General features: G+C 31.6%; 5 protein-coding genes across 5 annotated transcripts; all 5 read left to right on the forward strand. All coding sequences in view use genetic code 12, as the record gives it.

Annotated features, from left to right (window-relative positions):
- Positions 1-1533: 1533 nt before the first annotated feature.
- On the forward strand, positions 1534-3198 carry DFJ63DRAFT_323944 (amino acid/polyamine transporter I; the record flags this gene model as incomplete). The annotated part of the gene is made up of 1 exon (XM_064907570.1): positions 1534-3198. One exon carries the CDS (start codon positions 1534-1536, stop codon positions 3196-3198), a length of 1665 nt encoding a protein of 554 aa, XP_064759393.1.
- A 587-nt stretch (positions 3199-3785) lies between these two features.
- DFJ63DRAFT_291179 (fungal transcriptional regulatory protein) lies at positions 3786-7205 on the forward strand (the record flags this gene model as incomplete). Its single annotated transcript, XM_064905376.1, has 3 exons — positions 3786-3981; positions 4474-6953; positions 7095-7205. 3 exons carry the CDS (start codon positions 3786-3788, stop codon positions 7203-7205), a joined length of 2787 nt encoding a protein of 928 aa, XP_064759394.1.
- An 811-nt stretch (positions 7206-8016) lies between these two features.
- On the forward strand, positions 8017-9366 carry SDH2 (succinate dehydrogenase iron-sulfur protein subunit). The gene has a single exon (XM_064907318.1). It carries the CDS (start codon positions 8090-8092, stop codon positions 8885-8887), a length of 798 nt encoding a protein of 265 aa, XP_064759395.1. The 5' UTR covers positions 8017-8089; the 3' UTR covers positions 8888-9366.
- Positions 9367-10556: 1190 nt separating this feature from the next.
- Positions 10557-11690, forward strand: FDH1 (formate dehydrogenase (NAD+); the record flags this gene model as incomplete). The annotated part of the gene is made up of 1 exon (XM_064906635.1): positions 10557-11690. The coding sequence occupies one exon, from the start codon at positions 10557-10559 to the stop codon at positions 11688-11690; it is 1134 nt and encodes a 377-aa protein (XP_064759396.1).
- A 161-nt stretch (positions 11691-11851) lies between these two features.
- Positions 11852-13410, forward strand: DFJ63DRAFT_256790 (uncharacterized protein). The gene has a single exon (XM_064904512.1). It carries the CDS (start codon positions 12019-12021, stop codon positions 13354-13356), a length of 1338 nt encoding a protein of 445 aa, XP_064759397.1. The 5' UTR covers positions 11852-12018; the 3' UTR covers positions 13357-13410.
- Positions 13411-13443: the final 33 nt, after the last annotated feature.

Consider the following 13443-nt stretch of genomic DNA (forward strand, 5'->3'; position numbering starts at 1 on the left):
ATCAATAGTGTTCTATGCCTTGTTCTTCTTCTTTTTAAATTACAATCTATTGGTACCTAATCCGCTAACGTTACTTAACTATGAGCAGCAAACAATAGTGAGTTTGTGTCATATTGTTAGCGGATATGTCATTTCTGTTTTGTGTCATTTTGTATAGTTAGTGGAAGAGAAATGCCGTTCCATAAATATATCAAAACACTATTATAATTGACAATCATGCAGAAAATGTAAAGCCTAAACCTGACTTAACTTAGTATCACTTACGATTCAAGTAATTGATGTGAGGGGACTGTTAATGGAATGGTTATTTCTTCTGATTAGAAACATTCCATTAATTTGAGCTATAAAAAAGAGTTATTTAGCGGATACTTAATTTGGTTTGGTCTACAGGCATCACTAAAAGTTACGATCTAATTTTATCACTAAACGATTTGGCATTTTCTTTCTTTCGCTAGAAGGTATTAACATTAGGTCAACTTCTATTCTCTCATCATCTACACCGCATTAACTTACTCCATTCATATTTAAACATTAACCCTATAAACTGTGTACGAAAATTGTGGTGTTGGAACTAATTTCGGTTCGGGCAGGATAGTGAGAAAAGCTCAGTAAAATTCTCCTCATCCCACTAAACTAAAAATCGGGTCACAGAAGTGTAGCAAAATAATAATTATAATTGTTGTGAAAAATGCCTTAACAGATTAAAGATTCAACATCATCACTTCTACATAGGGCATATTGTCATTATTAAACTTTAATAAGATTTTTAAAAAAAGAAATTTCTGCAACTTGATAAGCCATTTACCGCTACCGTAGGATAGATCGGGCCTGGATCAATTTCTTAACTGGTTATAATTCTACGGTATAACTATATGAATTATAATATTATTTTATCTCTTTAATGGTTCCACTTAATTTTAATTACGAAAATTTTCTATTATTTTATAATCATGGTAATAATAATATCATCTATTGTGGAGTAAACCCCATTTAAAGTAAATCATAAACCATTATTGGCTCTCTTCAATTTGGTTGATCTATCCAATAATGATAGTTTTAAAAGATAAAAAAGTCTTAACTATCTGGTCTCAAGATAAGACCACTATCATAGCGGCATGTCATAACATTAATTCTATAAAGCTTGACTTATACAAACATAAAGCAAGAGGCTTGTAGCAGCCTCACATTTTTAGTGGACTTTAAAATAGCGGTAACTGGTCTAGAATTACCTCATTGGGAATAACTCGTTTTTGTACCCAATAGTCACAAAATATAATTTTTATTTTAGTGGAGTGAAAAATTAATTATCTCCAACAATCAACCTCCACTTGTCTTATCCTGCCTTAATGACGTGAAGCCTCAGTTTAAACTTGAAAAATATTAAACTTTAAACCGTTAATTAATCTATCATAACCAATGTCTTCGAGAAATTATTTCATTTAAATACACCTTACTCTTCCCATATTTTTAAAAATTGAATTTTGTAATTTTCTCTAAAATCATATATCAAATCACAATCACAATAACTTTCAAATGTCTCTGGCAGTTCATTCTCTTAAATCAAGAACTGAAGATCATCTTCATGCTGTATTATCTCATAGATCGGAAATCAGATCGATAGATCCATTACATGCTGCTAATGATGATGAACTTTTAGCTCAAATCGGGTATAAACAAGAATTAAATAGACATTACTCCACTCTACAAGTGTTTGGTATTGCCTATAGTATTATGGGTCTTTTACCGTCTATTGTATCAACAGCTTATACAGGTTTAGAAGCTGGTCCAGTTGGTTTTGTGTGGGGTTGGTTTGTTTCAGGGTTATTTATTTTATGTACTGGTACATCAATGACTCTTCTAGGTTCTTCCATGCCTACTTCGGGTGGGTTATATTATTATACTAATTATTATGCTCCTGATGCTATTAGAGTTCCATTAAGTTTTATGATTGCTTGTGCTAATTCTCTTGGTTTAATTGGTGGTATTTGTTCTATTTGTTACGGTTTTGCAGTGGAAATTTTATCTTGTGTCTATATTAATTCAGATGGAACTTTTGAAATTACAAATGCAAAATGTTATGGTATATTTGCTGCTTGTGTTATTTCAAATGTTATTATTTGTTGTTTAACCACTAAACATACTGCAACTTTACAAACTGTTTCGATCGTGGTTAACACTTTTCTTTGTGTTTTATACATAATTGCTGTCCCAGTAGGTGTCAGTAAAAACTTTTCATTCAATGATGCTCTGTATATCTTTGGTAGTTTGGAAAATACTAGAAGTTGGCCTTCAGGTTGGTCGTTCATGCTTTCTTGGATGCCACTTATTTGGACCATTGGTTCATTTGATTCAGTTATTCATTGTTCAGAAGAAGCTAAGAATGCTCAAAGAGCTATTCCTTTTGGTATATTAGGTTCCATCACCGTTTGTTGGATTCTTGGTTGGGTTATTGTTATTGTTACTGTCGCTTGCATTAAAGATGGTGATACTGCTGCTATTTTAGATTCAGCTACTGGATCTCCTATGGCTCAAGTTATTTATGATGCTCTTGGCAAACAATGGGCCGTGGCATTCATGGCCTTAATCGCTATTGGACAATATTTAATGGCATGTTCTATCATGATTGCTGCTTCCAGACAAATCTGGGCTTTTGCTAGAGATGAAGGTTTACCATTTGTGTATAACTTTGTTAAATATGTTGATCCAAAAATTAAAGTTCCAATCAGAGCCACTATGTTTGCTGGATGTATTGCTTTATTATTAGGTTTATTAGTATTGATTAATGGTTCTGCTGGTTCAGGTGCTTTATTCTCCTTAGCAGTGGCTTCAAATGCCTTGGCTTGGGGTATGCCTGTTTTATTGGTTATTTTACCATATGGTAGAAAAAGATTCATTCCTGGTCCTTTCTATCTTGGTAAAGTAGGTTCATTCTTAGTTAATTTCACTACTGTATTATGGATCACTTTTGAAATCATATATTTAATGTTCCCAGATCAAAGATTTGTTGATAGAAATTCCATGAATTATACTTGTGTCATTAACGTTAGTATTTGGGGATTGTCATTGGTTTATTATTTCATTTGGGGTTATAAAACTTATTCTGGTCCTAAGCCAAATATTGAAGAGTTTGATACAATTGATGCTGAAGTTGAAACTCAAAATGTTGATGAACTCTTATCTAATGAAAAAGGATATTAATCACAATCAAATTTGGTTTCAACTTGCTTATATTACTTTGTAATTTCTTATTTTTAGTTCTTTTACTTCTATATTTGATAGATATCTATATCTAGGTTTAATATTACAATTTATTCTTTATTGGTTTATATATGGTTGCAAAATCTGTAAAATATGATCACGTTCAAATACTCACGTGCCTTCATTTGTGGATGTAAATTTGTCATCCGAAAAGAGGAGTTACAATTTTTATCTCCGACCCATTGACAAATTTAACACCGAGTGACAAGGTATAAATGCAACAATTCTTCGGTATAAGATTAGAAATAAACACCGAGTGTTATACCAGCTGCTAAAATGGAATCTAAGCTTTCCTCTCATCACTAAAATATTTACTTAACCAATATTTATCAATTATCAAAAGGTGGCAAACAGCTATTAATTACCTCGGTGTTATATCCATATAAACCAATTAGTACCAGGCAAGCAAGTCTTATTCAAAGGTTGGTTATTACTCAACTACTTCCTGCTCCATTCTATCTATATAAACTTTATTCAAAATTCAGTATCATCTTTCCAACTGGACTAAGAAAAGTGAGTCCACTTCGATGGTTGATCCACTTGCTCCAGCCCCACCACCTGCAAACCAACTGACTAGAAAGAGAAATAGAGTCACTTTAGTCTGTAATGTTTGTAAGTTCAGAAAAGTCAAGTGTGATAGGAATCTGCCGTGTAACTCGTGTATCAAGTATAATACGGCTGATGTTTGTTCGTATACGGAGCCTTACAATGGAGATCATCCAAGTAAAAGGTTAAACTCCAATAACGCGTCTGAATCAAAGACTAATGAATCTAAACCAGAATCAGACAATCCAGCATCCATAAATGAAATAGCCTTGCCCACACCATGTACTGAGTCTATTTCTGAGGTGTCTAAATATACTCCACTTGAGCAAACTTACGGTGACGAAACCTGTTCATCTGTGGTACAAGATCCTCTGAACGTTGGTGAATGCACTCTTTCATTAAGTACTATTGAAGATCCTACTACTAATTCCAGTGGTACTAAATCTATTCAAGAAGCAGTTGCTCCGCCAATACAATCAACAGTATCAAATTCTATACCCAAGCCTATCAGAAGGTCTCCTCCAATTGCAACCAGTGTGAATAAAGTCCAAAACTATGGTTATAATAATGGTAGAGCTAAGCATAACCTGATTAGTAGTTCTGATTTGGATAATTCAAGTTTCGGAGGAAGTAGTATTACAGGAAGATCTCATACCAATCCAACTACAGCTGTTAACTCTATATCAACTCCGGGTTCTTTGTCGTCACCTGGTTTACCCTTCGAATACCCAACACATCAAGAATATACTACACCATCAAAGAATAGAATTTTCTTAGTTGCAAAACTGTACTCTGATATTTACATGAATTTGAAGGATGCACAATCTTATGTGGGTATCAATCCAATAGGTTCTCCTGATGAAACCATAAATTTCCATAGATATAGTGCTATTTCCGAAGGTCCTGATCAAACTTTACAAAATCTGGGACCATTAACGTTTTGTGCCATTATGAGATTAGATCCAGCCTTATTTGATTTATGGTCATTCCTTTCGTTGCAATCAAAAGATTTCAATGCCCAGACAGAAGCATTGATGTCAAGTCTACAAGAACAACTTTCTAAATCAAATGATCCAACTGGGTTTTCCAAACATTTCAATTGGAGTAATACTCCATTCCAAGTTTTACAAAGAATTAATATAAGTGCCATTAAGATGTTTGATCCAGCTCAACATAAAATTAATAATTTTTCAGTTCCGTTAGGATTAAATTTCATTTCTGATGAAGAAATTCGTAGTGGGAAGGATTTTGATTTAAAATTGAATATTTTGAAAGTATTACCCACTAAGAGAGTTATTTGGATTCATGTTAATAGATTTTTTAAGTTTATCTATCCTTTTATACCATTATTGGATGAAGTATCTTTTAAAGAACAAATTGCAAAATTAATCGGTGAAGAATCATTCTCTGATGACAAAGTGACGGAAATAAATATTCAAGAGAATTTGGATTATGCATATATAGGTATTTTATTAGTTGTTTTAAGAATGAGTTATCTTGGGTTGATTTCCAATAATAAAGAAGTTGACAATTTCAATTTGAATTTCATATCGGGTATGAATCTACGTCCTCCTCAAAATGAAACTCATCAATTAACTGATAATGAAAGGAAGAATCTTAGAATGCTATTAGAGAACTCAATAGGGATTGAAGTTATTGTATTAGCCAGAAGTTGCTTAAATCAATTTCAATTATTTCAAAAGATTAATTTAACAATTTTACAATTAGCCTTATTCATGAGAATGTATATCTTTATTGCACCTGAAGATTCAGAAGGACCTGATCAAAATCAATTTCAAACATTTACTGGTACTTTAATTCTGATGGCTTATTCTATTGGATTACATCGTGATCCAAAAACATTTACTGATATCGAAATGGAACCCAAATTAGCCAATTTAAGAAGAAAAATCTGGTTTCAGTTAAACTTTATTGATTTGTTTGAATCATTTTCTTATGGTGTTCCATTAACAACACAGATTCCATTTGCAGATGCTAAATTCCCATGTGATGAAAAGACCAATAACAATATAACATTTCTGAATTTAGAAAAATACACCATTGAATCCTGGAAAATTTTGGATCCAATTTTGATAAAATTAAGATTAATTTTAAATGAGATTTTGAATGTTAATCGAGAAGTTTCAATGCCCAAGCTTGTTGAACAATTGAATGACTTGGAAATATTTGTGGCAAAGTATCTTGGCTCTAATGTTGAATCATTCCTTTCGAGCACTAACAGAGACAGTAATGATACTGGGATCGATAAATATCTTCAACTTCATAATTATATTCAAATTAAATTCTTTTTTGTTTCAATTTATCATCACTTTTATATTTATTATGAAAAGCTTGGTAATACTGATTTAACTAATTTTTATCTTAAAAAGATATTCTCGATCCTTATTGAAGAATTTTTACCTCAATATGCTAGAATCTTAGATATGCAACATTATTATTTCAATTATGCAGCAAATTTATTTTTGAATCCAATTTTGGAATCAGCCATGCATAGAGCAAGTGGATTTATGATGAGTCTTATAGTGAGATTAAATTATTCAATAAGAGTATTAACTAAAGTTAAACATGCTGAACATGCCATAAAAATGGAAAAGGATCGTGATTATAAAACATATTTTGAAAACTTGGAGGAATTGCTATACTTTTGTAACAAGTCTGTGAAGTTGAATACTTTATATTTCGTGAGGTTAGGTAACAGATATTTACATTCCTGGAGAGTTAGTAAATGTCATATTTATTTACTTAAAGCCATCGATAGTGATGAGTTTTATACTGCGTTTGATGCTAAAGCAGATGGTGAACCTGAATCGGAATCAATCAGCGGTCTTGAAACTAAGCAACTATTATTTAAATTCAATTTGAATCCTGGATTGGTAGCAGATTTATCAACAGTGATTTATACAGCATTAGCCAAACTTCGGTACCATGGTGGTTCGAAAGTCCGTGAAGAATGGACTGAATTTTATGGACCAGCCACTCATAAGGATATGCAAACAATTGCCAAAATTGAATCAAGAATTGATAAAGATGGTATTAAGAGAAGAAAGCTTACTGATGATGGTGATTATCAGGAAAATTTTGAAATACCAAAGTTTAATGATACATTTTCAGTTGATACACCTACTTCAGTTAATATTGATGAATTATTTGCTATGTTAAGTGCGGGTAAATCTCAAAATAATAGTCAAGACAATTATGAGACTGGACCTTCAGGTACTACGTCTACCACTCCACCCGATATGGGAGTTAATTTACCTAGTTATCAAGAGAATCTTGATAATGTGTTGGAAAGATATTATGCTTTAGATGATCCACATTTTGAAATATTTAATAAGCTTCCTCTTAGTAAGCTTTTAGATAGTTTTGATGGATCAAAATAGTGAGTTAGGGTTATAGTAGGGGACTAATTTTGTACATAGTTTAGATTGATTTGGTTTGATTTTATAAAATTGTAAATAAAAAATACAAGGATGTGATAATAAACAATAATTTATGTAGATTGTACAACATTGATAACAAATATTCATGGAATAATAAAAACTTCATGTCGAAAAGTTGCAAAATTTTGCAACTTATAGTTCAAAATTCCAAACAACTAGACTTCAACCTTAAGACCTGCAACTAGTCTTTCATCTCTAGAATACTTTTTATTACTAATTATATCTACCATACACTTCATTTACATATCTCTAGCTAAATAATTTAACCACTTACAACTCCATTAACAATAATTATACACGCTTATACCACAAATCGCACAAACATCCTTGCCGCAGTATATACAATCTTGCGAAGCTTTCCGGGATTTTCGGCCTTTTATGGGTGAATCGTTAACTATTGGTTCAGGTATATTACTACATAATAATACCTATAAATGTCATAAAACTTTCCACTTAAAGATAACAATACATTGTTTATAGAGTATATTAATAACCTATAATGATAAATATCATTATAATCTAAGAATATATTATAATTTATTGATATTAAATATACGTCCAAATCACATGACCACCATCACATGACCGACCCCATAAATTTTCTTTACGGAGTCGCATAGTTAACGACATCCAATGAGATTAATTTAATTTGTAACAGTAGAGCACCCCCGGGAACCATTCCGGGCAGAAAGAGAAAATTTTGTATGACAGAAATTTTTAAAAAAGTTCCAACTGGGAAACAAAACAATAATCAATTAATCCTTTCTTTGATAAGTGATAATTGTTAGTTATAATTATTGTACATATACTTTTGTAAATCACAGATGTTCAGATCAATTCTTCGTCAATCTAGAGCCTTCAATGGTACTACTACTAGAAATTTAGCCACTGCTACTACTACTAGTGTAACTCCAAGAATAAAGACTTTTAAAATTTATAGATGGAATCCAGATACTCCTGAAGTTGAACCAAAAATGCAAAGTTATGATATTGATTTAAATCATTGTGGTCCAATGGTTTTAGATGCTATTTTAAAAATCAAAAATGAACAAGATTCAACTTTAACATTTAGAAGATCATGTCGTGAAGGGATTTGTGGATCTTGTGCTATGAATATTGGAGGTAGAAATACTTTAGCTTGTTTATGTCGTATAGAAACTGATACTGCTAAAGAAACCAAGATTTATCCATTACCTCATATGTTCGTGGTGAGAGATTTAGTACCTGATTTAACTCATTTCTATAAACAATATAAATCAATTCAACCATATTTACAAACTGAAAATCATCCTGCTGATGGTAGAGAAAATTTACAAAGTATTGAAGATAGAGCTAAATTAGATGGGTTATATGAATGTATTTTATGTGCTTGTTGTTCAACTTCTTGTCCTTCATATTGGTGGAATCAACAAGAATATTTGGGTCCAGCTGTTTTAATGCAAGCTTATAGATGGTTAATCGATTCAAGAGATCAAGCTTCAAGAGTTAGAAAAGAAATGTTACAAAACTCTATGTCATTATATAGATGTCATACCATTATGAATTGTGCTAGAACTTGTCCAAAAGGTTTAAATCCTGGTAAAGCCATTGCTGAAATCAAAAAACAATTAGCTTTTGATTAATTTTAAAGATTAAACTGATATAAGTAAGATTATAATAGATTTATTATCTTACTTGTTATTCTTTAATGATTCCTTTTTAGTTTAACAAAAATAAAGAATAAAAAAAAGAGACGAAATGAAAGGAAAATAACTTCACTACCTATCTCACACAATCGGCACCTAAGGCAATATTATCATATATGAATGAAAGGTTTTCATTCATACACCACCACATTATACCAGTCAATTAACCATTCACTGAATACTTTGCATTTTTTATTTCAAATTGAAACTTCGAAATATGATTATTTCGAAAGTTACACTTTGATTAACAACACAACTTTCTCCCCTTCCCATCTTTATGTTTAGTATTATAACTCTAAACCGTCTTTTTGTTTCCTTAATTTTCCCTTTTATTTGATCTTTATTTATGATTTTACTTTTATTTATTCACTTTTTATAGTATATTTATATAATACAAACACCCATTTTGCATTTAATTTTGAAAAAGATTATCGTAATTAGTTTAAAGTTATCTATCCCTATTAACATCCCTCGTTGGTCAGCTTCCCAAATAGGAAATGATGAAGTAACGTGCACAGGGCAACGTGATCCGGTATGTTATTTTCTTTTCCCGCGACAATTTATTTTTTGGTCCCCCACAAAAATTTCCCGTTTCAAATGTTCATGCAGGACACCACTGATCATAACTGGTTGATGGTGGTTGATACATCAACAAAGTTTCAAATAAGTCCGGAATGACAGGGACATGCTTCGAGGTATGATTAAATTAGAAGTTTCAATTGATAATAATATTCAATTGAGTTATATTATCGATGAGAAATTAAACTAATTAGCGATTATTATTAGTGCTGGCCTACCCCTAACTTCGAGGAGAATGTCCGAAAATAAATTAACCAACAAACACAGAAAGAGAAAACAACTCGGAAAAGGTGCTATTGATTTTTTTCAAAGCCAAGATTAGAACATTCTAGCCAATCAATGATATTAGTCAATAAAAATTGTCTATAGTGGTTACGTAGATCTACAGCAAATTTGACATAAAAGATTACCACAGCGATAAAAAAGGAGAGAGTGAGTTTTTTATATGACATAAAACTAAAAAATGGCTATTCACATTTGGTTTATGTAGCAACTTTCCCGTCTGGGGTAAAATTTACAGCGGGGTTGCAACAATAAAGACGAATTCATTTTTACCAGCTTAAATTTGATTCTTACCTCCTAAAATGCCCAATTTATAATATTTTAATAATAAAAATTACGTAGAAAATGGCTAATTGGGTCGGAGCTTAACTAAATTTAGCCTTGGTGTGTGGTTGTCCAACTCCTAACCTAATCAATTGAGTTTGGTTTTGATTTTGACTTCTTTGTCTCTTTTATTTTTATTTTTCAAATTTTTGGTTTGTGGAGATATTTGTCCCTCTCTTAACCCCCTCTCTCTATGTAAAAACTGTTATACGATAATTTGAAGTTTAAATGTCTCGGAATGAGATCATTCAATTTAATTCAATTCAATTGTACTTGTCCTTCTTTCCAATGGTATATATAAAGCGTCAAATCTCTTCAAATTAATTCAGAATTTTAAATTGTTATAAATCATCAAGATCAATTCCATTCAATTGAACTTATACTCAAATCAAACAATCATCTTAAATCAACTTAATTAACAATGGCTAAAGGAAAAGTTTTATTGGTTCTTTACGAAGGTGGTCACCACGCCAAACAAGAATCTAAATTATTAGGTGCTTTAGAAAATGAATTAGGAATTAGAAAATTTATTGAAGATAACGGTTATGAATTAGTCGCTACCCATGATAAAGATCCTGAACCAGATTCGGTTGTTGATAAAGAATTAGAAGATGCTGAAATTGTTATCACTACTCCTTTCTTCCCAGCTTATATCACTGGTACTAGAATCGCTGAAGCAAAGAAATTGAAAATGTGTATTACCGCCGGTGTTGGTTCTGATCATGTTGATCTTAACGCTGCTAACGCCAGAAAAATTACTGTTACTGAAGTTACTGGTTCTAATGTCGTTTCTGTTGCTGAACATGTTCTTATGACTATGTTAGTTTTGGTTAGAAATTTCGTTCCAGCTCATGAACAAGCTATTACTGGTAAATGGGATATTGCTGGAATTGCCAAACAAGAATATGATTTAGAAGATAAAATCGTTTCAACTGTTGGTGCTGGTAGAATTGGTTATCGTGTTTTAGAAAGATTAGTTGCCTTTAACCCAAAGAAATTATACTATTACGATTATCAAGCTTTACCTGAAGCCGCTATTAAGAAATTAAATGATCTTTCACTTATCTTAAATGGTAGAGGTGATATTGTTGAAAAAGTTGATTCATTAGAAGAAATGGTTTCTGTTTCTGATATTGTTACTATCAATTGTCCATTACATGAAAAGAGTAAAGGTTTATTTAACAAAGAATTGATCTCAAAAATGAAAAAAGGTGCTTATTTAGTTAACACTGCTAGAGGTGCTATTTGTATCGAAGATGATGTTGCCGATGCTGTTAACTCTGGTCATTTAGCTGGTTATGGTGGTGATGTCTGGTACCCTCAACCAGCTCCACATTCTCATCCATGGAGACACATGAAAAACCCATACGGTGGTGGTAATGCTATGACTCCTCATGTTTCTGGTACTTCTCTTGATGCTCAAGCTAGATATGCTCAAGGTGTTAAGAATATCTTGGAAAGTTATTTCACTGGTAAACATGATTACAGACCTCAAGATGTTATTGTCATTGATGGTGATTATGCTACTAAAGCTTATGGTGAAAGAAAGAAGTAAATTTGATTTTTTTCATAATTTATATAATGCTGATTTCAATCACTAGTTATTAGTGATTTCTACCAACCCCTTTTTTTTATTCAAGTTTGCCTTTTTATCTATTATTATTGTTGTGTTATGAATTGAAGACCTTATGTTGTTTATGATAGTCTAAAATATATATACTTTATAGTGTTTCAAAAAGAAAAATATATATTCAAAATCAGTATAAAGTTAATTACTGCAAAAAAAAGATGTAGTTTAAATATTTACGCGAGCTCTAAAACCAAAATAAAAAATAGAACATTGAGAAAATGTACGATGAATTGTTTGGTATGATCAGATTAGTATGGATAGAATTCAACTATCTATATTAAAGAAACTATCACCATCTTATTTGAATGAATTGGAGATAGTAAAACATGACCATGAAGACGAAGATGAGTTTCTTCGAAGTGTGTTCTTCAATAATGACAGTTCTATGACAACGATCGAACAATCATATTTTACTAAAATCAATCATACGGATGGATCCAAGACTGTACGATTCCAAGATGCATCAGGATTACGAGAGTTGAAAGTAAACCTTTCCCATTCGAAACCAAGATCAAAATCGAAATCAAAGAAGACCACTAAAACGAACAAGAGCACATCACCATCCTTTCCAGCTTTGATAGGGTCTGATCTAAGTGAAGGGTTTCAAAAGTTTATACCAGAATCGATAGAGAATATTTATAGTTTAGAGGATTTATTTAAATCAATTCAATATGTCATGAGCGATGGATCAATGAGTCTAAGTGAGTTTAAGATAGTCACCTTAAGACGAAATCTAATGTCATTATTATTACTTCCCATCAAAAGGAAACCCATTCGATTCAATATCATATATTGGAAACATTTGATAATCATAGATTATGATTGGGAATTTGAGGACAACAATCATCAATTCAGCAAACTGCAATATTGTGGATTCAAATTTGAAGATGTGATAACGAAACCATTTACTAAAGCAACAGATGTCCTAGATGAAGATGATATTATAGAAAAGCTTCAAAATTTATCCGTATCCGAAGATGATCAAAAGATGTCCTACTACACAGTAGTCAAGCTGGAGATCAACAAAATTCCAATATTCTTCACAGCAGAGATAGATTCTGGAATTAAAGGGAATACACCTGGTATTCAGAATTACGTTGAATTAAAGACTCATAGTAATAATTCGTCATCTTCAATTGATGTTAATTCCAAACCACCTTCATTCGCATTAAAATCCAAATTGGTAAGTACTTATTGTCAGAATAGATTAATAAATGCTCAACATGCTATTATAGGTTTCAGATCAACTCAATTTAGATTGAACTCTATCAAGTGCTTTGAAAATAATGATATTGGTAATCTTATCAATAAATATCCTTTAGATTTGACTGACGACTGCTTAGTTAATGGAGGTCGTTTATTTAAATGGTATGCATTGCTAATGCATTGGATTGATCATCATCATGAGAAATTTACAAAAGAAAAGGATATGAACACCCCTCAGGTTTTTAAATTAGAGTTTAAACCGGCGTCACCACAAATGCTTGATGGTTATTTAATGTTTACTGAAATAAAATCAGATGTCGAATCAAAAGCAATCTTCAACGAGACTATACCGGAATGGTTTCAAACATATGTAAATAGTTTATAGATAGTACAGGAAATAGAATTTAACCGAATTAAATGTATATTATTATGCAAAAATGAATGGAAGTATATGTACAAGAATTGATGGAGA

The sequence above is a fragment of the Scheffersomyces coipomensis genome (assembly GCF_036884675.1).
Source record: "Scheffersomyces coipomensis strain NRRL Y-17651 chromosome Unknown DFJ63scaffold_9, whole genome shotgun sequence".
Taxonomy (NCBI): domain Eukaryota; kingdom Fungi; phylum Ascomycota; class Pichiomycetes; order Serinales; family Debaryomycetaceae; genus Scheffersomyces; species Scheffersomyces coipomensis.